Source organism: Culex pipiens, chromosome 3 (genome assembly GCF_016801865.2).
Source record: "Culex pipiens pallens isolate TS chromosome 3, TS_CPP_V2, whole genome shotgun sequence".
NCBI classification, from domain to species: domain Eukaryota; kingdom Metazoa; phylum Arthropoda; class Insecta; order Diptera; family Culicidae; genus Culex; species Culex pipiens.
This window is the reverse complement of record NC_068939.1, coordinates 38,819,092-38,847,061: the sequence shown is the minus strand read 5'-3', so window position 1 is coordinate 38,847,061 and position 27,970 is coordinate 38,819,092. Positions and strand designations below refer to the sequence as shown.

General features: G+C 37.0%; 2 protein-coding genes across 2 annotated transcripts in view; both read right to left on the bottom strand.

Moving 5' to 3' along the window:
- Window positions 1-2,427: 2,427 nt before the first annotated feature.
- LOC128093524 (bursicon-like) lies at window positions 2,428-2,693 on the bottom strand (the record flags this gene model as incomplete). The annotated part of the gene is made up of 1 exon (XM_052710679.1): window positions 2,428-2,693. A coding segment is annotated over one exon (180 nt), but the record flags the coding sequence as incomplete, so codon positions are not given.
- A 13,016-nt stretch (window positions 2,694-15,709) lies between these two features.
- The window catches only part of LOC120425689 (protein roadkill-like), a 180,973-nt gene continuing 168,712 nt past the window's right edge, over window positions 15,710-27,970 (bottom strand). The window contains exons 4-5 of the mRNA XM_052710304.1: window positions 26,648-27,587; window positions 15,710-16,174 (exon numbers count right to left, since the gene is read on the bottom strand). Of these exons, the coding sequence (XP_052566264.1) occupies window positions 15,897-16,174; window positions 26,648-27,587 (1,218 nt within the window). The 3' untranslated portion in view covers window positions 15,710-15,896. The remainder of the gene's footprint in view (window positions 16,175-26,647; window positions 27,588-27,970) is intronic.

Genomic DNA, 27,970 nt, shown 5'->3' with positions numbered 1-27,970 from the left:
TATCTATCTCTCTCTCTCTTTTCTATCTTGGTTTCTGTAAACCATTCTGGCCCATAACAACCTACTTTATTGTAATTAAGTTTTGTAGTTGCTCACAGTTCACTAACAAATTATTCAAGTCTTATTTTCTACTTTCTTTATTTACTGACATACAGAAATCCCTAAAATCATTAAAACTTTTCAATATTCCTTGCATCTTTTTGATTAACTCAAATTCACCTTAAACAAATCATTATGCGTAGCATCGTCATCTGTCCACAGCTTTGTCACAAAATTCATTACGAGAGCATTCGTGACTATATTTTAACCACTTCCCAAAGCAATCTCAATAACCTACAGCTACACCTCTCGCCTTTTGCATGTTTAAAACTATTCAACCACAGAGAGTCAGTCTGAACCACCATTTTCTAAACTACGGCTGGACCAACTGACCTAACACACCTCTAGCGATTTCAGTAACGCCAATCGCAGGATTTGTGCCATGTTTTCATTGGACCAAACGCGGCCTTCCAGGTTATTTACAACGGGTGTTCCTCCAATCGCGGCCTTCCAGGCTATTTTCCACGGCAGGCCCATCTGACCTCCGTGCCCAACGCGATTCATTTTTCCTCGGAACAATCGCGGCCTTCCAGGCTATTTACCACGGCGGGCTCATCTGACCCACCGTGCCCAACGCGACAAAATGTTCCCCCAATCGCGGCCTTCCAGGCTATTTCCCACGGCAGGCCCATCTGACCTCCGTGCCCAACGCGACTCTTTTTTCTTGGAACAATCGCGGCCTTCCAGGCTATTTACCACGGCGGGCCAATCTGACCCACCGTGCCCAACGCGACAAAATGTTCCTTCAATCGCGGCCTTCCAGGCTATTTACCACGGCAGGCCCATTTGACCTCCGTGCCCTACGCGATTCATTTTTCCTCGGAACAATCGCGGCCTTCCAGGCTATTTACCACGGCGGGCCCATCTGACCCACCGTGCCCAACGCGACAAAATGTTCCTCCAATCGCGGCCTTCCAGGCTATTTCCCACGGCAGGCCCATCTGACCTCCGTGCCCAACGCGACTCTTTTTTCTTGGAACAATCGCGGCCTTCCAGGCTATTTACCACGGCGGGCTCATCTGACCCACCGTGCCCAACGCGACAAAATGTTCCTCCAATCGCGGCCTTCCAGGCTATTTCCCACGGCAGGCCCATCTGACCTCCGTGCCCAACGCGACTCTTTTTTCTTGGAACAATCGCGGCCTTCCAGGCTATTTACCACGGCGGGCCAATCTGACCCACCGTGCCCAACGCGACAAAATGTTCCTCCAATCGCGGCCTTCCAGGCTATTTCCCACGGCAGGCCCATCTGACCTCCGTGCCCAACGCGACTCTTTTTTCTTGGAACAATCGCGGCCTTCCAGGCTATTTACCACGGCGGGCTCATCTGACCCACCGTGCCCAACGCGACAAAATGTTCCTTCAATCGCGGCCTTCCAGGCTATTTCCCACGGCAGGCCCATCTGACCTCCGTGCCCAACGCGACTCTTTTTTCTTGGAACAATCGCGGCCTTCCAGGCTATTTACCACGGCGGGCTCATCTGACCCACCGTGCCCAACGCGACAAAATGTTCCTCTAATCGCGGCCTTCCAGGCTATTTCCCACGGCAGGCCCATCTGACCTCCGTGCCCAACGCGATTCAATCAAATTCCGTTCTGTCAAACTCAGTTTCACTTTACTCACCCACCGAACAAGCCTTTTTCACAACAAAACCATTTTTTAAATCCTCAGCAACACTTTGATTTTTTCCTTTTAAGGTGCGCTCCGGACAACTCGGTCAAATAGACCTTACGCTCGCGCATTTGCTCCACTCCAATCCTTCCTCCAAAAAAAAAACAGAAAAAAAAAATTTGTTTCAACCAACAGCACCAAAACAAACAAACAAATCTGCACCAAAACCACGTCGGCAGGCGATTTCCCGACGGTTCTTTGAGGTTGAAAATAAAATTTCAACTCCGTCACGGTCGCCAATGTGTGGATCGACAATTCCACTCGGGAAATCGCCCGCCGGGGGAATCGGTGCGGACTCACCACAACCGATCCGGCCGAGCGTCACACGAGGAAAGAGGACGCGAGCTGGGCTTGCATTGCCAGCTGTCACCAAACCATTCATGTGGCTGCGTCCATGCTTTGTCAGTGCATGGTTGCGTCATGCCAATCGTACGAGGGGCCTATTCGACTCGATCCAATGGAGTGCGCTCCCTTACACCGCAATAGGGTGTATCACTCCACACAATACGGGTCTGGTTGTTTCGGCCAGGGAAAACCCAGTTCCTGTTCCGAGCACTTTTGTTTCGTAAGGGAATTGCTGTATATTTTCTCCTGATAATCAAACACATTTTAACAACAACATGGCATTTATTTGAAAGCTTTCACAAATCATTTCCAACCACAAATACCGAAAAAAAAAACAATATCACTCTTATTGCTCCAATGCACCTACCAAGATGCTTCACCTCCATTGACCACCTCTTTACTCGGAATTCCTTAACTGGCCCTTCTGGAAGTAGCTGGTCAGCGTGCCATCGTCGGCGAACGCGGCCAGCTCCTGCGGGATCACGTTGGCGTCCTCGATGCCCGTGCACGGCCGGCACATGCACTCAAGGGGGGCCTTGGTCGAAACCTGCCCCCGTTCGAAGGGGTAAAAAGTTGTGTTAGAGTTTCAAGAAATATATATAAATTTTGAAGGTTTTTTGTTTTCTTTTGAGGTTACGAAATTGTACATGCAAAAATCATGCAAAAGCTTTGTGTTATGCTAACTGGAGGAAAGTTAGAGCATTGAAACCCACGAACCGTAAAATTACCATTGTTTTTGCTGAAAAAGAACAAAGCTTGATAAAGTTATTTATTCAATTATTACCAACGAGCTATTTGCTGCGATAAACCGTCAGAAATAACCTACAAACTGTCCGGCGAGTCCGGACAAAACCACAGCCATAAAACTAACCTAGGGAATGAATTTTGCCCTGTTTTATGGCTTGGTAATAAATTAGCATATAATACCAACTTGGTGCGTTTTATTTTTCACCACACTTTACGGTTATCCACGGTCTATTTAGAGAAGACCAACACAAACTCTGCTGATAACCAGCCAACCAACCAACCAACCGACGATGGTGTAGAAAAAGTTGATGAAACTGCTAGAACAAAACCTGCCAAGGAAGGGGATGGGAGAGACAAAAACGAACCGGGACCAAATACCTACTGCGGGCCGCCAAGCTTACCGTTGCCTTCCTTCTGGGCCAGGGCGAGGTGACCTCCGCCGAGGACCAGGCACAGAATCAGAAGGGATCCGGCGGCGATGGTGGCGGGGGTGGACGGCGATGAGATCATCTGTTGTGGGGAAAAGTTTGAGAAATTAGATGATTTTTGACAAAAAGAGGAAAATCTTTATATTGTAGGAATGAATTTTTATTCTGGTTGTACATAAGTATTAAATCATGCTCATTTGAGACCATTCTTCGTGAAAAACAAAATAAATGCTGAAATTTTGAAATGAACAAAAAGCTTTACGGGACCATCCATAAACCAAGGCACGACAAGAGAAACCTTGTCAATTGTTTTGAAAAGTTCCGTTAGAGACTTGATACCTGCATTATGGATTCCTTTAACATGGTTGAAGAAGACTTACTGCAGTTTGAACCATTTTTCAAATGATTTTTAAAAATGCTCGGTTTTGGCCTGAATATGTTTTTTTTTTAAATTTTTTAAAATAATGTTTACATTAAACTTGTTCTATTTTGAACATATCCATACAGGTACAATGTGAAATCACTGTGACTTACAGAAAATCTATAGTTTGGATGAACAAGAAACATGGGCCAGTCTACAAAATCGGCCGGTTTCGACCATTTTTATTTTTTTCATTTTTTTGATTTGGCTCAAACTTTGTGGGGCCTTCCCTATAGCCAAAGAAAGCCATCTTGTGTCATTGGTTTACCCATACAAGTTTCCATACAATTTTGGCAGTTGTTCACACGAAAATGGTACGTAAATATTCGAAAATCTGACACTTTTGAAGGAATTTTCGATCGATTTGGTGTATTCGACAAAGTTGTAGGTATTGATGAGGACAATTTTGAAAAAAGGTACACGGAAAAAAATGACGATTGTAAAAAATTAACTTTTTTTCACAGAAAATCAATTTACCAAAATCCGCATGTGTTAAATTTTATAATTTTTTTAATATGTTTAAGCAAGAATTTGTACAATTTTTTTATTTTTTGAGAAAAAAGATAGTTTTAGTCATTTTGTTTACTTTAGTTTGTAATGTAAAAACAAATTTGCAATCGAAAATACACAATTTTTGTAAAAACTTGTCTATGGCTTTAAAGCTGTGGTTTTTGTCCTTTCCTTTGATACGACCCTTAGTTGCTGAGATATTGCCATGCAAAGGTTTAAAAACAGGAAGATTGATGTTTTCTATGTCTCACCCAAACAACCCAACATTTTCTAATGTCGATATCTCAGCAACTAATGGTCCGATTTACAATGTTAAAATATGAAACATTCGTGAAATTTTCCGATCTTTTCGAAAACAATATTTTCAAAATTTTCAAATCAAGACTAACATTTTAAAAGGGGCAAACATTCAATATAACGCCGATTTTATGAAAAAAATCAGTATTGATTCAATAATTCATAACTCGGTCAAAGATTTTTGCATAACCTGGAAATTTCTGAAAAGTTTGCATTTGATGTCCCCTTAAACATATCAGAAAATAAATATAATTAAAAAAAAATGTTTTTTGCAAATCAAGTTTTAGTGACGAAAACTGAAATTAAAAATCAGTAGTCCTTATCCATACCTACAACTTTGCCGAAGTCACCAAATCGATCAAAAAATTCCTTCAAAAGATACAAGTTTTGAATTTTCATACATCAATTTTGTATAGACAGCTGCCAAATTTGAATGGAAAATTATATAAACAAACTAATGATGGCTATGCTAATGGCTTCTTTGGCCATACCGAAGGCACCAAAAAAGTTTCAGCCGGATTAAAAAATACAAAAATTAAAATTAAAAAAAGACCGATTTCGTAGAGAATTGCTCAATTATCCTTATTGATATCTACAACTCTGCCGAAGACACCAAATTGATCAGAATTCTTTCAAAAGTTCAAAAACAAATAAATAAAAATCATTCGAACAGCAGTTTGCGTTTATTTTATTTAAATTTTATTTTATTTCTATATAAGCATAAATTTCTCAAACTATCAAGAGCAAATAGTTATTTTTATATAAAATTGTATTTTCAGATTTTTTAAGATTGACCTAAAAATTTGCTGAAAATGGCGAATCGGAGAAGACTGGATCCTTTGCCGTTTCGTGCGGTGCATAATACCATCACCAATCGATTCCCTGAATTTTTTAACATAACTTTACTCTTTAGACACAATTTTTCACAAATGGGAACCAGCCGCGTTTGAATAAGTACGATTTGGGGTCCGCTTTAGCCTACACGGAAAAAAATATAAGTTCCCGTACTCGTGAACTGTGTTCATGAATGTGAGAACCACGAAGGAATATATTCACGTTATAGTGCAAATCTGGAGTTTTTTTTAAAAGGTCCAATAAACAAAATTCCAGTTTTTGCTTTTTGGGTGTTTTTGAAACCGCCATGAGTCAGGGGTATTAAAAAAACACCCAAAAGAAAAACTGTACATTTGACTTATTGGACCTTTTCAAAAAATGCACCATACTCATGAATAAATTCCTTCGTGGTTCTCACATTGAACACAATTCACGATTACGGAAATTGTTTTTTTTTTCTGTGTACTGTGGCAACGGTAAAGAGACAGATCGCAATAAATTCGAATGCTTTATGTTTAGAATTTCGAGAAATCGGGCAAGAGTATGAACATTTGAAGAAAGTAGGGATTCTAAATGTTGATAAATTCGCAAGAATTTGGTTCACGGAGAGCCCGGAATCAATGCTACTTGATGGGTTGAAGCGTCATTGTAGAATGTCAATTCGGTTTCCTAGAATAAGTAACATTGTTGGATGGCTTGTAATTTTGGAAACTATGTAAGAACAATACGACGTTAAAAGCTTTTTGATATCATTTTTTTTTTTGTTTTTAAGAAACTATGCGAGGTGAACTTTTTGCCTAAACTCACTCCCACTGATAACTAAGTATAAAAAACTGTCAAACATGTAAACACACTGCGGATTTGCGAAAAAATAACGATATTTTTAGATGCCGAAACATTGGTCTTAAAAGCTGAAGCTTTGCAAGACAATCAACGAAAATAACATTTTCACATCCGGAGGCTTTTAGTGCTAGATTAAGGATATCCTTTCCAAACAAAACACAATTATCAAGTAATCCACATCCAAGTGCATTATTTTGCATTATCCACGACAACATTTCTCCCCCTTTCACTATGCAAATAAATCAATTTCGCAGCTTTTAGCCAACCTTTTACCCATTCAAATGAGCCGAGAGCCTACTGGAAAAAGAGCCAGGAATTCTTCGACTCACATCGCGAACATATTTGCACGGAAAATCCACTTACTTTTCCTCCACTGCACTTACCTTTGCGCACAAATGGGAACGAGGTGCTTTCCAATAAACAATCGCGATCGCTAATCGGATGGCAGCGCAGAGTTGTTCCGACCTGGTCCAAAGTGGCCACTCAACGACGAAGCACTGATACCGGTCCGATGGGCGCATTACACTATTTATAATTCTGCGAAACCAGGGCTCGGGGAAAGTCAATTCTTTTTCGCCTGACGTTTTCCCTTTGCATGTTCACAGCGGTCAATTTCTTGTTGTTTTGCAATTTTGCACCCAATAATGGCGATGGGACCACCAACGGCGAGGGCAAAAGTTGCAATTTACAAGGCACTGGAGCGTTTGTACACGTAATGTGTTTTAGTTGCAAAGGGAGGAAATTCTTCTTTTTTCGAAAGGAGTTCGAAAGGAGCATTGAGGGAGTTTTCCTTCAGTATGAGCTCTGGTGGATGTCCACTTGAAAAGGGGAGTAGAGCAGTGAGCCGTTCAAAATTCTATCTTAACAGAGATGCATAGTTTCGAATTCAAAAGAATATATAAAATGCTTTTAGAAAAATGCTTTTATTGAATGTTGTATTTAATGTTTGTATCTTTTCGAAAAAATATTTTTTATTCAACATTTCAAAAGGAAAAAAAATTGTACGTGTTTTTCTATGGCTAAAAAACGAATGTTTTTTTTTAAATTATAGACCCTCAATTTTCAATTGATGATAACTTGGAAACCATTGATCAAATTTGAATCCGAATAAGAAGCAGAATTATGCCCAAAGAAGCCATTTTGCATCAAAAAAATACCAAAACACCAAGCTATTTTTTTTTGAGATTTTTGATTTCACTTTTTGTTAATAAAACTTGATTTGCAAAAAAAAACACTATTTTATTTATCTTTATTTTTTGTGTGTTTACCTAACATTTTGGTGTTTTAGTTACCTGTAGGTTGAAAGTCTTTATTTTACCCCTTTTCAAACGGTAGAGTTGAAATTGGGAATGTTTTTTTTCGAAAAGATCAGAAAATTTCACGAATGTTTCATTTTTAAAGTTAAAAATCCGACCAACAGTTTCTGCGATATTGGTGATCATAAAATGAGGGCTTATTGGGCAACACTGAGAAAATCTAATTTTCCTGTTTTTAAATCTTTGCATGGCAATATCTCAGCAACTAAGGGTCACATCAACACAGTTCAAAAAAGTAAAATACAGAGAATATTCACAACTTTTCATTTTTTATTTTAATTTTCAAAGATGGGCAAAAATGGACACTGATTTTTAAAAATGAATAACTGCAACTATTTACAAAAAAGTAACCTAAAATTTGCTTTATCAAAATTTCGCTAAAGTACCTTTTGATTGCGAATACGTTTTGATCAATAAATCGATTTGAAAAAAAATCAGGATTGATTCAAAAATTCATAACTCAATCAAAGTTTTTTTTTTCATTTTTTCAATCTTTTTTTTTCAGAAGCTTCAAGAACTTCAAGCACAGGCCGTTCATCAATGACAAATGCATTCGATGTGGTGAAGAATATCACTAAAAACAACATGGAATCATCAGGTGAGTAGATTTGGCTGTTACTAACTGCAACTGCTGCACTAAAAATTGTATGAAAATACCAAATTTTGGTATTACTTGTGCAAATACCAGCGACCAAAATGTGCTCTTGGTTGCCCAGTAATAGATGGCAAAATACCATGAAATCATACCAAAATCTTGTGTGTGGAAGACCACAGGAATACCAAAATCTGATTTTCCAAGGGCGCGGGAATACCTAAAAATAAAACCATGGCAATACCAAGTTTTGGTATTCAAGCAATGTTCAAAAATCCAGAAGACCTCAACTTGGTATTGAAACGGTTTTATTTTGAGGTATTATTTTACCCTTGGAATAACATGGTTTGGTATTGTTGTGCCCTTCCACATACAAGACTTTGGTGTGATTTTTTTCTTTTTTTCCAGCTCAAAAGTTGGCACTTTTTGTCTTCTAAAACAAAACAAAAACAATGCAAAAAATTTAAGAAGGTAAAGCTAAATTCGGTGATAAAAAATTATTTAAAAAACCCGATTTAATCCCACCTGGGGTGAGAAAGAGCCTTTCTTACTAAAGAATATAACAATGGTAGAACTTTTTTCAATTCATAACATCGACTTTGTTTATTTATAACGTCAGCACAAAAGAAAGTCTTATGATGAAAGCAATGAATTATAAATGATATGATTTCCAAAAGAAATAAAAAACGCAATTTTCACCAAAAGAATGTTTTCAATCGTACAATATGTCTGTACGTTTGTAATCAAACAAGCGTTTATGACAAACGCGATCATGGCAAGCTTCCCATGCGCCAGTGACAACGCACACCGCGGTTTTGGTTTTTAGCTTCGGTACGAGCCCTTTGTGTGTGTTGGTATTTTGGTTCATCGTTCCAGCTAGTGCGTCCATCCCGGGAATTCCCGGGACAAAAATCCCGGGATTTTTCCAAAACCGGGAATTCCCGGATCCCGGGATTTTTAATTATTTTTCCCGGGACTTCCCGAAATTGAAAAAAAAACAATTTTGGTCTATTATAATTAGGGAGTACATAGTAATCGATACGAATTTGAAGCATTAAAATTTGTATTCAGCATATTTCAGTATTAATTTGGCTTATTAGGGAAATTTGTTAAAATTTTAGTTCACAAATCCGAAAAAATGCCTTGCGCATTAAATATTTTCTGTATAATTTAATGTATTTTTAAAAGACTGGGTATTATATTTACGAATATTTAAGATTTTAAATATGAAAAAAAAAACATATTAGACAAATTAGACAAATTAAGACAGCTATTCAAGTAAATTTTTTGTATCGTGTTTTGAATAACTTCGGTTAAAACCGGATCAAAACAAAACAATTAGTACACCGATTTTCGAATTAAATGCTCTGAAATCATATGCTTATTCAGCCTGTAATCCTGATGCTCCCCAGTTGGCGGAATATTTTAAAGATAATTTGTTAAATATGTTTTATATAAAATAAGATATTCAAAACTTATCTAAAATTTTACATTGACTGGTATCATTTTATTTCTAGTTTTTTTAAAAGGTCCTATAAATGAAAGACAATAGCTTACATTTCAAAAAAAAATAATCTGGGTTTGTTGTCGTTTCTCGTTTTTAAGACATTTTGAATGAAATTTTTCTAGCTTTTCTAGTTATTACGGCATATAAAAAATACATAAAATAAATATATTTATAAAACACTTATTTAATTTGAAACACATTGGAATCAAAAATTGTAATTTATTTGAAATCCAATGCACATGAAAGAACAAAACAAAAATCCATTTTTAATTACTTTTAAGTTATTTAAAAACTGTCGTCCTTGTTTGGATTGAAGTGTAGATTGTCACCATTTTTTTTATTGAGCTTATTCTATGGTTTTTAGCATGAAAAAATATTCCATATTATGAAAACATAGATTTTATGACTGCTTAAAAAATTTCCCGGGATCCCGGGAATTCCCGGGATTTCGAAAATATTTTTCCCGTTTCCCGGGAAATTCAAAACCCGGGAAAATTGGACGCCCTAGTTCCAGCGCACCAAGCCGAGCAAAACCGAGGTACAAGTGAACCGCGTGTGCCGCACGGTGCAGGGAAGCTAGCCATTCAGCTTCTACGAGAGTGACAGAGTCAGAGATAGCTATTTTTAACAACCGCACCACTACACACTCAATCGCGAGTACCTTAGGTAGAAAGCCATTGGCGTCGCCAGCATTGAAAACTTTGAAAACGATATAAACGATGAAAAGCTTAGAAAGCTCCTATTGAAATCCAATGAACTGTTAAATAAACTTACGAAATCACGAAAAAAAGAAGTCTACATTTAGGCGATTTTAGGAGCGCACGGGAAACAAATTGATTGTAGCCGGATGAATGTCCTATGTCACAAAAGATTTTGCATAAACATTGGACAGCTATGCAAAAACGGACAGGGCAAAAGAAACCGAAAAGCTACGATATCTTACATGTTAAAGGAAACATCGGTAGACAAGCTACTACAAAACGAGTGTAAGTCGAGCCACAAAATATATGCGCCAGCATTCTCGCGCCAGTATTCGAAGCTCAACTTGACAACTTGTCGACTTGGCGACGAAGCGTCGAAAATCGATGCAGTGTGATTTTTTGACGATTTTTCCGATTAAAATTCATGCTGAATCGACATATTTACGAAGATGGAAATGACGTCCAGCCTTAAAGTAAAACCTATACCTTTCTTTAGTAAGAAAGGCAGAAAGTAAATCGTTCTAAAAATTTATCGGGATTGCCGATCGATGTCGAATTTGTTTCAGATGCTCACTCATGGTCTGTACTATGAATGTAGGAAGAAATTTCGTATAAAATCAGAAATGAAAAATGTTGGCGAAGGTCACCAGGTGGGCTTTTACCCTTTTTTAGGGATTTTTTTCTTATGGTAGGTTAATCAAACGGCTCTAACTCCAGAACCATATTATGAATCTGGATGAAAATTTGGGAGGTAGTAGAGCTCCAAAAATGCAATTTTTGAGATAAATAAAAGATATGAAAATGAAAAAAATTGACCATATTTTCATTTGAAAACTGTGTATTTTGTTGAAAAGTCTGGCCGCATCCGAAAACAGATGGATATTTCGAAATTTGCGCGGCAACTCGCCCAGGTTCAGCACACTAGCTTTCATCTGCATTTAGAAGAATCGAAATCGGATATATGGGAGCTGAGAACGGCGCGACACAAAATTTTGCAAAATTTTACCACATACGAACATCACTCGACCTCTACGGAATTTATTTCTCAAAATTCGAGGGTTCGAAATAGACGAGTTCTGTCAAGGTGAATCGATAGAGCGTCGAAAATCGATGCAGTGTGATTTTTTAGCGATTTTTCGGATTAAAATTCATGCTGAATCGACATATTTACGAAGCTGGAAATGACGTCCAGCCTTAAAGTAAAACCTATACCTTTCTTTAGTAAGAAAGGCAAAAATGGGTAATTATTTTAAAAGCGTAGTTATTTTTTTCTAAATTTTCCTAATCATTACCAAATCGTCAGAAAATCCCTTATCGAGATATAGATTTTCAAATGTTTTTATTGCACTTTTCTATGGACAGCTCCCAAATTTGTTTGGAGTCTTGTATGAAGAATTTATTGATGCAAAATGGCTTATAAATTTGGACAACTAGACTCGATGGACAAAGTTTCATACAAATAAAAAAAAAAACAATGAAAGTCGATTTGCGAAATTCTAGAAAATTGCTCAATAGTTTTACCAAAAACTTATATATTCCGCACACTTGAAAAGGAAATATGTATTGGAATCATGATCTCAGATTACATTACTAGAAAAATAATATTAAATTGAAAATTTAATAGATTTTTTTAGTGTAATAAGTGTAAACCAAATCAAATTATTTGGTCAGCGCCGAGCTCTGTCAATCTTCCGATAATTTCCACCCTGCCCCAAGCTGCCAGAAGGTCCAAAATGCAAAACAGTGTGCCCAGCCCAGCATGTAAACATGATCAGCTTCTGTTAACTTTCCCAGAAAACCCAAAACCACTTAGGACGGCTATCGGCAACAGAAATCTCCTCGAAATGACCAACTGGCAGAATTCACTAGCTGCCAATTCCTCCGAGACAGCATCATCGCAGAGCAAGACTTGACCTCCCGTGGTGCATAATTTTCACCTTGGCAATCTGGAATTGGATTCGAATTGCAACGTCACTCTATTCACAGATGGCTTGTCCTTGCCGAAGATTTGCGAACATTTCGGGCTGAAACTGCCAATTCATCATCCGCTCGTTACGCCCGGGGGTGTCAATCGTTCCTGATTAGATCATCGGAATGGGCAAGTGGTGAGTATTTGTGAATAAAGGTTATTTGAATGCGATTTTGACGATTATATTTACGGTTGTTGTTCAAATTTCACTGTGAAGATTATCGTGTAGATTTGAAAATCAAATTTTGCTATTGCAAATATCTTTTTAGGTAGTTCACCAAAAACAACCCGCAGCCACACGTGCCAAAAGAAATCAATTTCAATTAAGCGCCATTAATTGAACTACCTCATTGAACATTTTCCCGGAAGCCGAGACCTTTAGAAAACGGTTCGCCAAAAATTTAAAATGTCACACGGAACTCGCCGCCATCGACGCACATTCAAACAGAGTCGTCACATTGTCACATTGCGCATTATCCTCTACAGATGTATTCATCAGCCATCGATTCAGAGCGATAACCTATATCAACAGCGCTGTGATTAATTAATTTAAGCTGCATGCCGCAAAAAAAAATTGACAAACATGAACATTGAATGAGTTTCAGAAGAAATCTTTTGCGCTAGGGTGACGGCTTATTAAATAAATTAAGATATTAAATAATACATTTTATTGTGAAACTATTCACTTTTACGAATTTTATCGCCAAAAATTTGTTTGTTGGATAATTGTACGACTTGCACCTTGTTCCATAAACTACTACAGTGGACTCTCTCGTTGTCGATACTGAAGGGACCGTCGAGAACGGGAGTTATCAAATTATAGAACGAAAAATCAAAGCAATCTAAATTTATTGACAGCTGGAGAAATACTGATATCGAGAAGATCGACAGCCAGAGAGTCCACTGTGTTTCAAAAAGTTTATTTTGCCATTTTAAATAATTTTCCAACTGCACCGTATTCGACACAAATAAAAAAAATCACTCTGGTAAACTTCACACAGGTCGTTAAGTAACAGACATAATCAGTATGACAAAGACTTCCGAAAAAAGCTTTCCTTGAAATCGATTTTTACAATTTTAATTCATCCACTAAAATGATAAGGAAACAAAAAAAGATGATCCATTTTAACTTTCAGTTTTGAATTCATACTTAAAGACCATCATTGCTCAATCATAGGAAACCCTAAAAAATATTGATCCACTTTTCAATGGAAAACCTTTTTCTGAAGGCGTTCGTGATATTTTTCGCCTAAGTTTCACGTCTTTTCCGGTCTGTTGTCCCGGAATTCAAAATTTGTAAAAAAAAAAAGCTTAAAATGCTCTATATTATTACAACTACAAAAAAACGTTATTCAGCTTTTCCTCAATAGTTTACAAACGGATACAAAATAAAAATTTAAAAAAATTAGAAAATTGCAATTGCCTATACTTTTAGACAGAAATATTGTAAGGAACTGAACTTTGGAAGGTTGAAAATTTTGTAAGTAAATAATCAAAAATCTATTTGTATTGGGCGAAAAATAAGTCTTAATTTAAAATTTTCAATGTATTTTTTTTCGAGGAGATCATAAAATTTGAATGTCTGCCTGTGTGGATCAATCGGACCGCGCACTGGACTCAAAATCCAGAGGTCGCCGGTTCGAAACCCGAGGCAGACGCAAAAATTCTAAGTGTTAATATAGGTGCCCTCTTCCCGTGCCATACCTTCACACTTAGGAGACCCGGGAGGCGGAGTCTTGTTGCAAAAAGAACGATACACGCCTGTGGATCCGTTGACGAAACCGCAAGGTTTAAGAGGGCCACATTATAAGGTGTTACGTCGAATCTGTTTTTTTTTTCATGGAATTTGAAAACAAAAAAGCATTTCGCTACATTATAATTAGGACCATTTGTTATTTTATTGAAAATTTTCAGAACATTTCAAAAGGAAAATATTTTTAGGAACAAACAATCATAAACACTATTTCTAGAGTTTTTTTTTTAAAAAAAAAAAAGGTCCTAAAAACATATAGAACACAATAGCTTATACGATCCCTAAAAAAAAAAAAAAAACTCAGGATTTCAAAATTTATCGTAGTTTACGTAAAAAAAGATGATTTTTTCCGTTTTTGTTATTTTGTAATTTTTGCGCGCGGCCAGTTTTCATTTTCAGAAAAATGTATCTTTGAATCCTTCACTATTTTTTAATACATTATGTAAAATTTTCTGTGGAATCCGATAAAAATATTCTAAAACATAGGCTCTTTGGTCCCGAGACCTTCAAAACAGCATTTAGATTTTTCAAACGACCTTTTCAAATGTTAGGCTAGATTTTTGAAACTTTAAACTGTTTTTCATTTAAAACCTAAGTAACCGCCTTTCATTTGCGTCCAAGATAGCTGAAATCGGTTGAAATGGCGCGGAGTTATGTGTTTTAGAAAAATGTGATGTTTGAGAAAATCGACGAAAATTGCAATTTTCGAACTAGCATGGCGCAGGTCACCCTAATGGTCAAACAAAACAAAACCGGGTCTAATAATTTTGGTCAAGGAACCACCAGAAAAATTTGGATCCAGATCGTATAGGTTTTTTTTTTTGGTTATTGCTCTTCTCAATTGAAATTTCTGAATAAAAAGCGAAAAAAATATTTTTGTTTGAAAAAACAACACGATTCAATTTTGTTCAAACATTTGCTTATGCGCAAATAGCTTACCCATAGGCACATTAACCTACCAAATATTTGAACGTTTTACTGAATTTAGGGCCAGAAAAGTCTGGTGCGCGTTGTATATAAATAAAATCAGAATTTTAAACTTTATTTTAGGAAAAAAATTAATGCTGTCGCAAAAATCTTGAAGCTATTCAACAGTTGCTTTGAAAGCAAAAATAATGCTCGCCAAAAATTCAACCGATAATTTAGGTTGTCACCCTGCTGCCGGAACCCATTTGCCGCACCGATTGATCGTCATCATCGCACACCGTTAATTAAAACGGTTTACCCCATTTTATTCTCTTTCTTTTTGTCACCAGGTGATTATCGCAGATTTTCCACATTATTTACTATTCAGCTGATGGGGGGACGTTCGGATAAATGAGCAACAAGTTGGGATTATTATTTTTTTCGATAAAACAAGAGAACCAACGATACTGTTTTTGTTTAATAAACATCATTTTTTGCTGTTTTGCGTTTTGCTTTCTTTTGCGTGGTACATAATTTTGCCATTGTTTAAGGTAGCGTTTCGAGACTAGCTCATAAACGAAATAATAAAAAAAGAAGACCATGAACCGAAAATAAGAAGGTTTCTTCTTCGAAAACGAACGCTGACTGTTTTTTTTTTGTTTATTTCATGCCACTTGTTGCTTTCAGACTAAACGGTGTATTTTTTGCTTTTTTTTTTTGTTTGTTTTCGTTTTATGTACAGAACCAAATTTCGGTTCGTTTTCGTCCATTTTGTTTTCTCACTTCCATAGCACACACAAAAGTCAATCCACCGCGCTTTACTTCGTCAAATGTTTAGTGTAAGATTTCGTTTTCTTCATCATTTCCATTAAAACATAATTCACAGATAAATAAGCAAGTATACAAACACAGTACACAACTCCGACGAGAACCTTTTTAACTCTTCGTCTTCTTCTTTAAGACTGCAACTCACTGCTGCTGGTGCTGTTGGAATCGCCGTTGGCCGTCGCCGCCGCCGTGGCTTCCGGGTTCACCGAATCTGCCGCCCCGGACGACGACCGACTGGTTACGGTCTGTTCCGCTGCTATACTAGCCGGCAGCCGGCAGCTGGTCACCGTGATTTCCCCCACCGACGGGTTACTGCTGTTGCGCCGGTCCGTTCCGGACGACCGGCTGCTGCTGCGGGACCGTGGACTAGCGTCACCGGCAACGCCGACCACGCTGGATAAGTTGTCTGAAAAAAGAAAACACAAGAGTTTTTTTTTTCATGTGCTAATCTGCCGTTCTACGCATAATTGTCCCATGTTCAAAAAAGTGCAACTGAGAAAAACGCGATTGAAATTTTTCGTCCGTTTTTTGTGTTTCTACGCATAATTGTCCCGTGGGTCCCTATTCACCCCATAAGTCCCTAATCATCCCAGATAGCAGTATATCACTCTTATTTGTAATCCTCTTGCTATACAATAGGTAAACAAGACACAATACGTCGTAAAACTGATAATTTCGTGAAAGAAAATACTTGGTGGGACAATTATGCGTAGAAGTTCAACGATGGGACAAACAGACTTGGTGTTGTTTTCAATGAGTTTCCGAACAAAGTACTAGATTTTATGTGTTTTTCGAAAAGTAAACGTCAAACTAAACCTAAAAATGAAAAAAAGTAAGAATCGACCAAAAATGACATGGGACAATTATGCGTAGAACGGCAGTAATGCTGGGAGAAATAACCTTTTTTTTGTTTAAACTGGAAAATGTTCATGAGCTAACCCTTAAAAAATTTCTATGAATGTGACATGAAATTTGCCCCTTGATCAATTCGCTTCGTTATTGTTTATTTTTACGTTTGACTACTTTTAAACTGAGCTTTAAATTAGAACGACCATACGTTGCTTCAACGTATTATTTGCATTTTAATGTTGTCGATTTCAAAAGGTTATTTTATGGATTCAAAATATAAAATATATTAAATGTTTGGCCCTTTTGAAATGTTAGTCTTGATTTAAAAAAAAAAATTTAAAGGATCGAAAAATTTCACAAATGTTTCATATTTAAACATTGAAAATCGACCATTAGTTGGCAAGATATCGACATTAGAAAAGGGTGGGTTTAAAATTTTCCTGTTTTTAAATCTTTGCATGGGAATATCTCAGCAACTAAGCTCAAAAAAGCAAAATATAGCGAATTTTATCAGCTGTTCGAAAATATTTGTTTTCAAAAGTTGGCAAACTAGGCACTAATTTAAAAAATGAATAACTGCGACTGTTTAAAAAAAAGTAACCTAAAAATGGCTATAGCTTGAAAACGGTGCGCTTTTTCAAATTATCACTAAAGTACTTTTTGATTGCAAATTTGATTTTACATATAGGCATTTGATGTCCCCTAAAACATATCAGAAAAAAAATAAAACAGCGTTTTTTTTTTTGAAAATCAAGTTTAAGTGACAAAAAGTGAAATAAAAAATCACCAAAATGTTTTTTACCGTGTATCATTTCTTTTTCAGTGTAGTCCTTGTCCATACCTACAAATTTGCCGAAGACACCTAATCGATCAAAAAATTCCTTCAAAAATACAGGTTTTTGAATTTTCATACATAATTTTTGTATGGACAGCTGCCAAATTTGTAAGGAAAATTCTATGGACAAACTAATGATGCAAAACGGCTTCTTTGGGCCCCAAAAAAAAGTCAAGCCGGATTAAAAAATACAAAAATAAAAATTCAAGGAAAAAAAAACAAATTTCGTAAAAATTGCTCTAAAGCAGGCCTGCCCAACGTCCGGCCCGCGACGGCTTTTCAAACTAGTTCTTTGACCGGTCCTTAAGGCTGCTCATGAAGTATTAAATAAATAAAATTATTGTCTGAATTAAAAAATAAGCTTGAGATCAAATTTTAACATATTATAAGAACATTCGTCATGTTTGTATTTAATTGTTATAATTTTTATATTGATATTTTTAACTGAAAAATTGTGCAGGAAAACAAAATGATCCATTTTGTAAAATTGTGAAATGTATGAAAAAACTTGGATTGCTGTCTTAAAATTTACAAAAAGAGACTAAATGTTTTTTCTTACAGTTTTAACTGTGTTTAGTTTTTTTCTATTTTCTTTTATAAAAATAAATTTTAAATAAACTTTTTAGGAATACAGTTTTTTTTGGTTTTTTTTTTTTTAAAGTTTAAAACATCAAATAATTCAAATGAAATTCAAGATATATGAATCATATTTACAACACTAGCTCTTTAATGTATTTACTTTAGAATAGAGGTGGGCAAAAAAAGAGCGAGCCGCTCAAAGAACCGGTTCACTGACAAGAACGAACGAACCGTGGCTCACAAAAAAAGAACCGCGGTTCTTTTTTGAACTCCGGTCTTTTGAAAGAACCGCTTCAAGATGGCACGATTTATGTTATAATTTATTGAATTTCCCAAAAAAAATAGTATTAAATTTGTTTTTGAGAATTAAAATGGTATTTCAAATATTTCAATGCTTATAAAAATTAATCCCAAAAGCAAATGATTTTCTGAACAACATGAAAAAAACTATTAATTGTACAACTGATTGTACATTAAAGTATTACCGGAATACAAATTGGAGCATTTCAAATTGCATAATTTGTAAAATATTACCAAAAATCTACTGAATAGTTTAGAGATTTTGGGAAAAAAAATCCGTTTGTCCGATTATAGACTTTATCGATTAAACCAAAATGTAGAAAAGAGTTCACAGCATATTTTTTTAAATAAAATATCAGCATTACAGTTCAGACTCGATTATCCGAAGTTCGATTATTCGAACTTCGGATAATCGAATCACAAACAATTTTTTATTCTTTTTTTTATTTTCTTGCTTTTGTGCTTTCTATTTTTTTTGTGATTCGATTATCCGAAGTTTTGATTATCCAAAGTGAAATTTTGCCAAGGCCTTCGGATAATCGAGTCTGGTCTATAGTTCAATTCTTGCAGAAATAAACGCAATTTTAAAATTAATAACAATTTTTCCAGCATCCTAAATTTAAGTTTGGATGCCATTCAATTACTCGAGTAGGAATCTTGACATATGGTTTTAAAGGGCATCTTCTCGTTTTCAGTTTTTTTTTTATGAAATAATTTATAAAAGTCCAGTGTGAAATAACTTGTAAAATCAGACAATTCTTAAAAAAAAACCTTTTCATCCAAAATTTGAAAAAGAGCCGGCAAAACCGGCTCCTAAAAAAGAGCGGTTTTGCCCACCTCTACTTTAGAAGAACCCAATCATAAGAAAATTGAAAAAAAGTGTTTACTTTTTCAACTTTTATCAAATATTAGTTCCGGCCCGCCACTGCACAGTGGGAAAAAAGGGCCCAAGAATTACCGCAACATGATTTTGCGCAAACCATTGATTACTATACACCAAAAGCTTCGTTTTTGCACCAGGAATAATAATCCGATGAAATATCGCACTGCACGGACCGGTGGCCAGAGTACAGGCTACCGGAAGATCCGGATTTTTGGAAAAAGTGCCAGATGTATCCAATTGTGTACTGATAAGCTTTCTTCTACCAGGAATAGTCATGCAAAACAATCCTAGAATAATATTAAATACAATAGGACCCATCGGAACCGGTTCCACCAATCTCCGGTGGCCTCATCCGGAACCGCATTAGGAAACAGTGTTAACCAGTCATGCGACGCATCAAATTTCTCCTCTTTTAAAAATATGAAGTTTGATATGTAGCGAGAGTGGTTTCAGAAATTTGCCAAATATGTTCTTCGGATGTGGCCACCGGAGAACCTAGGAACCGGTCACCGGAGGCAAAAATACATTTTAAGGATACTCTCCATCCAAAATCAATAAGTTTGATACGTCGCATGACTAGTTTACACTGATTCCTAATGCGGTTCCGGATGTGGCCACCGGAGATCGGTGGAACCGGTTCCGATGGGTCATTAGGGTGTAATATGGTTGTATGGAAAAAAAAAAGTTGTCAAAATTTAGCGAGCACAGCAATTTTTCAGTTCCTTTTGGGGTCCTAAACAACTCCCCAAAGTTTGGGGACGATTGGTTTAGTCCTCACTTTGCGCAAAGCAATTAAATTTTCCATATAAATTTGTATGGGAAAAACCATTTTTTTTTGATTTTGATATTTATAAAATCCACGTTCACGCTGTACTAAAACCAGATTCATATTCGAATGCTCTGGAAGGTGCTCTACAACTTTCCCTAAGAGAGTATGGTGCTAGCTTGTCCCTGAAAGAAGATACAGCGTCCTCAAAACTCGTCTAAAACGTGTTTTTTGCTCGAAAATCACGTTTTAGACGAGTTTTGAGGACGCTGTATCTTCTTTCAGGGACAAGCTGGCACCATACTCTCTTCGGGAAAGTTGTAGAGCACCTTCCAGAGCATTCGAATATGAATCTGGTTTTAGTACAGCGTGAACGTGGATTTTATAAATATCAAAATCAAAAAAAATGGTTTTTCCCATACAAATTTATATGGAAAATTTAATTGCTTTGCGCAAAGTGAGGACTAAACCAATCGTCCCCAAACTTTGGGGAGTTGTTTAGGACCCCAAAAGGAACTGAAAAATTGCTGTGCTGGAAAATCGATTTTGATATTACACCCTAATGGGTCATATGGTATGTAATAAGTTATAAAACGTCCATTATGAAAGGGTGGTTTCTTTTAATTAATTACTCCAAAGTGTTGAGTTTGACGGTCCAAAACGTTCTGATTTTATTATGATCGAAAAGTCCCCCAGAGCCTCACACACGAGGTACTGAGGTTTTGCTTACAAAGCATTAATCGAGCTACTTGCTTTAATCGCGGCGAGGTAAACGAAGTTTAGCTTTGTTCGCAGTTTGGGTTACTGTTGTCGGCTGTGCTGACGATGTTGGTGGCGTCGATCAATTATGCGGAAAGTAATTTCCGTAACTAATATTATTCTAGGATTGTTTTGCATGACTATTCCTGGTAGAAGATAGTTTATCAGTACACAATTGGATACATCTGACACTTTTTCCAAAAATCCGGATCTTCCAATGGCCTGTACTCTGGCCACCGGTCCGTGCAGTGCGATTTTTCACCGTGCAAAAACGAAGCTTTTGGTGTATAGCAATTGATGGTTTGCGCGAAATCATGTTGCGGTAAATTTTTGGGTCCTTTTTTTTCTTGTTCAGAAAAATCAGATCTGGCCTGCAGGGCCAAAAGGTTGGGCACCCCTGCTCTAAAGATAATTTTCATAGCAAAAAATATATTTTTTGTAGCTTAATAATTAAACCTTATGTGCCATTGGTCGCTCTAGTGCTCTACCAATTTTCAACTTGAAACTGTACTTTTTCGAACACTTTTGAACAAACTAACCTAATTCTTCTTGCACAACCCTGTTTCAGACATTTAATGATACCAATCAAATTCCAATAAATTTTTCATTTTTCAAATGATTTAACAAATTTTTTTTTAGACTTATCAAATTATAATAGTTATAATTTATAATTTATAATAATTTTCATTTCATACTATCGTAATTTTTGTTGCCCAACATATAAACAATATCTGTTCCAAGTTTTGAATTCTTCAGCAATTAATATCATCTGAAATAAACCTTGACATGGCATTTTCAGACCAACTGATAAGTTCAATAAGAACAGTAAATAGTATTAAATAAAAGAAAATTGGACTCTTTCATTATTCTTTTTCAAATTTAATTAATAAAAAAAATCAAAAAAGTTAAGAAAATGCATACTTCTACTTGAATTTCTGGAATTCCCGAGAAAATTTACAAATTTCCAGGGAAACGGGAAATATATTTTTCGGGAAATCCCGGGAATTTTTTTCCGGGGCGGAAAATTGGACGCTCTAATGGCACGGTACGAAAGCGCCGAATACCCAATTTACTTTCAAAATTTGTAAAACAGAATTAAATTTCAAATTACTATGATATTGTTATTGGATTAGATTATTTCTGTACAATTATCTTTAACCCTCTACAATCCAACCCCGTCTCTAGGCGGGCTTCAATCTAAAAATTCGCCAAAAAATCATTTTCAATCGATTTTTGATCTTTAAAAGGCATTATTGGAAAGAAGAACTCATTAATTTTGGAAGTAAGGCAGGGGTGACCAAAGTATGGCCCGCGGGCCAAACGTGGCCCGCGAGGTGATATTTTGTGGCCCGCGAATCCATTTTGAATGATCAAGTAAAATGGCCCGTTGACCATCTGTGAAATGATTTTAAACTTTTTCAAAATTAAACTTTATTTAAACTTTTAGTGCTGATCTGTTTTTGTTTTTTTATTTGTATTAAACTAATGTTTTATTCTTTTTTTTGTCCTTATTTTACGATACAAATATGTTGTTCACAAATCTTTCTAATTAAAACTTTTTTCACACGTTTCAATGTGAGTGAAACTCGTGGTGAAACTAGTAAATATTGTCAAAATATTCATCAAATATTTTTGGAAATGTTAATGAAACGTTCAGATTTGACTTAGGTATACAACTGGGAGGGCCCCGGGGCCCGGTGGTTAGCGGCTTCGGCTGCCGATCCCTAAATTATTATGGGGCGCGGGTTCGATTCCCGCCTTATCCTCTTGGCCTTCTATCGGAAGTAAAACGTTGGTCCATTTGCGTGAAAGAGTTTTTGGGTGACTCAACAAACATAACCTTTTTGATTGCTTTGCTTTTTTTTTATAAAACTGTAATAATAGAAAAAAAATATAAGCATTACATATTAATTTAAAAGTCATTATGACCATTTCAATAAACTGAGCCTGAAACTTACTTTGCACTTAGAAGCATTCCACCTCGGGAATCGAACTCATGACAGTTGGATAACGAAACTAATTGACCATCTGATTCACCCGAGCAGACGGAAATAATTTAGGAATAAATTTTTTTAATACTAGGCGAATAACATTTTATGTTATTTATAACAAGATTTGTTATTCGTCGTTATGATTTTTCTGTTATTGTATTGTTATTGTAATAACAGACTTATAATATATTTAGTTATTCTTCGAACAAATCTTTGTAATTATTTTTTGTTAATTTAACAACTAATCCGATCATCCCAATAAAATTTGGAGTTATTCTTCCATAACAAAAAATGTTATTCCAAAGTTGTATTGGCTTTCAACCAATATCAGACCAATAACAAATTTTGTTATCATAACATAAACTGTTATTGAACTCTTATGCAAAAATAGATTTTTCAAGAAGATTCCATAACAATTTCTGTTATTTTAACAGTATTTGTTATTGAAATGGCATAAATTTTGTTATTACCGTCTGCCCGGGCAGAAAGACAAAATTTTTAAATAGGAGGAATAAGGCGGATCCAAATATTTGTTATTTAAGTGCAATCAGCTGAAATCCATTTAAAATGCATTCCTCTGCGTTTAGAATCATTTTGGGCATGCTCGGGTTTATTCAAAAATAATTTGAATTTTAGTGAACTTTCGATTAACAACAAAAAGTGTTTTTCCCAAAAATGTTTTTTTTTTTTTGTTCAATCTTACATATTTTGAAAATTATGATTGCGAATCTAATTGTGTTTTTATAAACATTTTCCAACAATTTTTTCATTGAAATGTTGAATATTCTGGCTTGTATTTCAAATCGTCTTATTTCTTTTAATTTTTTTGCCTCCCCTCGATCATGGCCAGAGTTGAGGGACAAAATCTTTTTTAAAAATTTGCATCGTCCTTATTGTTGGTAAAAAATTTGAACCATTTTTCATGAGTGTAACAATTCAAACATAAAATTATGCCGTAGCATAAATTGTTCTGATTTTTTGTTTTCATTTTCAAAATATAGACAATACTTAAAATTGAAATGAAAACACCAGTACATTCAACTAAATATCTTATTTCAAATACCCAAAACAATTATATCAACAAAACTGATGGAAAATTTTCCGTTTTCTATTACTTTTAAATAACGAAAATGTTAAAAAAAAACAGAAGTTTAAAGAAAAACTTTTAGTAATGGATGTATTTTTTAGTCTTTTACATTTATGCAACGTAATTTCATTATATAAATAACCAATTTTATACACATGGCCCGCAAGCTCATTTGAGCTTCAAAATTGGCCCGGCATCCAAAAACTTTGAGCACCCCTGAAGTAAGGCATAACACAAGCCGACTTTGCCAAAGTTTAAAAAAATGTATATTTTTCTGGGGTCAACTTTGGATGTATTTCCTACTAACATTTCCCCTATATTCTGTAATTTCGGAATACATTCGTCCGGCTTCAGCTGAAGATTCATGCTGTCCCATGTTGCATGTTCGAGTGTAGACCTACGGAAAACCTTGCCGCGAGGAGAGGTGAGTGAGAAGTACACGAACCACCTACGACATAATTCCTCGGGCGGCCCAGGTCAACTCGAAGTTACCCCAGGCACCCCCAGTGCAGGACACATTGGGGGTAGAAAGTGGATAGAATTTTCAGTGAATACAATAATTATGACAATGTAGTTTCATATAATCCTTATTCCTTGATCTTACCTTTTGACACTATCAAACCTAGCAATATTACTATTGCATCTTACCATTCCCTTTTGATAGTGTCAACTTCAAACCTTCATCCATTGTGCAATTAACACATAATTTCCGCTATATTCTTCATGCGGAATCGTCGTCTACTTTCTTCGCCTTATTATCACTTGACCACGACGCGATATTGTTCTCACATTTTTTGAGCTTCAACGACCGATTGTTATTCACGCACTTATAAAAATACTTGTTCTGTTTCGCGGCCTTGTCTACTTTAATTTTGGACATGATTATCTTTTCACTGTGAAATACACACTGTTGGCTGATACAATGACTTTTTCGGTCATCGTATGCTCGCAAGGTACATGAAAAAGACAAAGAGAAAAAATGGAATTAGTACAATGTAAAATAAAATCGAACATTGAATAACAGACTGACACAGAAAGAAAGAATAAAGAAACCTTCAGAACTACCAACTACCAAGCTTCTCGTTACAAGCTTACTAGAAAACAACTGAAGTTGTGAAATATGGGACAAGACAAACAAACTTGAATAGCTAACATATATAATAAAACAGTTTGAACGTACCTTTAATCATATTAACAGTTATGCCCAAATTTCTTACCAAATTATTTTCAGCAGTTACATTTCTACAATAATGTATTGCGATTCCAAGTTAGAATAATTGAGTAGTTAAAGTTTATGGGGTTAGAGACAAGTTTTTTTTTTTTTTTTCATAAAATTATTTTTATTAGGTCCTTTTCGGTACTGGGACCTGGTTAGGACCGAGTCGGCTTTTGTAATTACATTTGACTTAATAATTACAGAGGATCTTGTGTGTAAATGTTAGTGGGAGGGGAGCCGATTACCCGCGGCCTACTCGGGGTTAGTAGGGAAGGGATTGATGTTAAAGACAAGGCGTGGGATGGGAAGGGGGATTGTGTAGGGGTCTTGGTTGGCTCTGCTGGCCTTTGCTTGTGTCCTCAGCCGCAACTCGGTGTCCAGCTGCTGGGATAGAGACAAGTTATAGCAATAGAAAAATAAATAGATGGATAGATTTTACTAAATTTTGTCTTAAAAGAATAGGAAAAATCTAGCTTGTTTTTGAAAATAGCCAATGCACCAAGAGCAAACAAACAGCATGTCACGTTCACACCGTATGGAGTAAATGTGATAAACTATATGTCCACATTCGGAGCACCACCTTTTTCAGAATATAGGAAATGATAGAAGGAAGACCCCATTCTGTATAGTAGAAGATTTCTGCAACACCTTGGACTCGGACCAGACATTTTGTCTGAAATAAGAGAGAAAGACAAATATTAAAATTGTGGTATTATCACTAAATCCTATCATCCTTTCACCCCCCAAGACATGGTCTATCCTTCGTGCCTTCGTGTCTTGGGTGATGGCGAATTCTACCTTCTTCAATGATCTTCGGACCACCTCCAACTAGAATTCACAACAGGACCTCCCTCGGCTCCAGTTTACAACATGACAGCGACGAGAACACAGCCGAATGGGAGTTGACAGTATCAAATGCATGCTATACCCTTTGCTTTGCTGGATACTTACTAATAGCAAAGGGCGAGAGTCCTGCGACTCTCAGCAATCATGAATACTGCCCATTTGCCACACTAACATTTCCCCTATATTATGTCAAAATAAGTTTACAGTAATTTTGGTAGTGTACCAGACTATGAATCTAAGCATTGTTTTATATTGTAAATGATAATGGTAACGTTCTATAGTAGAAAATGTAAAAAATAAGCCAAAAATTGAAAAAGTTACTGTAAAAACATGAAAAAATTAGATGGGCAAAATGTAATGATAGCAGGTAGACAAGTAGGTAAACAGGATAAATGCAAATTGAAATCTTAAAATTAAACAAGAAAAACATAAAACAAGAGAAGTAAAGTTTTTCGTAGAACAAAAGATGCTCAAAATGACCTCCTCGACAAGGGAACATTTTTTTTCGGCAGGACAATTTGGGCAGTAGAGGGTTAATAAAAAATAATAAACTTTGAAAAATATACTCAAAAGTCTAAATACAAGAAGAGTTCATGTACTTTTAAAAGAGTACGTCTGGTAACACGAAGAATTACCAGAGCCCCTCGACCTCAGCCAGAGTTGAGGGACAAAAACTTTGAAAAATATTAGCATCGGCCGAAACATTTTAACATTGAAAATTATGAAGCAGCTGTTTTACAAAATCAGACAAACTTCCGCGTAACTCACCCTCAATATTGTACAACTTGTCCGGCACCTGCACGACCTCGCCGACGACGTCAACGGTCGACGACGTGCCCTGCGGACTGCCATCGTGCTGGTGATGATGATGCTGCTGCTGGTGCTGCGTAAGTACTGCCTCCGGGAAGATAAAGTTGTTGGCCTCGTAGTTCCGCTGGTAGTTTGTCCGCGGATCTACCGCCGACGAGGCCGCAATACTTTCCCCGCTCAGTGGCCGTGGCCGGGGTCCTCCGCCCGGGCTGGAACCACTCGCCCCACCCGGTTCCTGGTTTCTGGCGGTGACGACGCCGACGCCTCCTACCCCACCCGGCTGCACGTGCCGGATAATCCGGATCCCCACGGCCGGTCGCTGGTTGTTGTTGTTCTGCAGTCCGCCGAACCCGAACCACAGCCGCTGGGCAAACGTGTTGTGGTTATAGTTGATGTTCATGTTTCCGAGCAGTTCCATCCCGGCGGCCACGTTCGTCCTCAGACTCTGCACCAAACTGTGGGCAATGTTCCGGATCGTCGCGTTCACCCCGGCCGCATTCTCACCGAACCCGTTCGGAACAGCGCCGCCGCCGCCTTCGTTTGCGTTCCCGTTTACGGTCATCCAGCCGTAATACCGGGGCAAACTGATCAGGATGTTCCGGTTGTTGTTGTTGTTATCGTTGTTGCGCTGGAACCGTTGAAAGCGCATCGCGTTGATGATCCCATCGAATACGGTGGCGGCCCTGTGGAGAGGTGCTGCTGCTGCTGCGGCTACTCCGGGTTGACCGTTTGCAGCACCGGCTGCAGGTTGGGCCCGTTGTTGCGGTGGCCGAGCCGCTCCGGCCTGGTTCTGGGGTGGGATCTGACCGTCGCGGGTCTGCAGGATGATCTGCTGCAGCTGGGCCTGCTGGATTATGACGGGGAGTTCGTAGTGGTGGAAAAAGTAGATCATCGAGTGCTGGAAAGGGGAAGGAGAAGTAGATATTTCAAAGTTAAAAAAATATACAACAAAGATGACGCAAGTTCCCCCCTCATTTGTGCCCTGCTGCTGACAGTTTCAACCTGTTGCACAGCGAAGAAGCATCCAATGTCTCACGCAGCATCCAATCACTTCATCATCATAATAGAGAGAGAGCGAGATGGATACCAACCAGGTTGTAAAGAGCTAGGTGTCACGTGTTTCAATTATACATTCCACGTGCGCTGAACTTTACACCAGCACTGCTCACGTGACCGAAATGTTCCTTACTTCCTTCTTTTCTTTTCTTTTTTCTAAGGGAGGAAGAGGGACTTGTTACTTATAATTCCAAAAGTCATCAATAGCCCCCCTCTCTGGCTGCT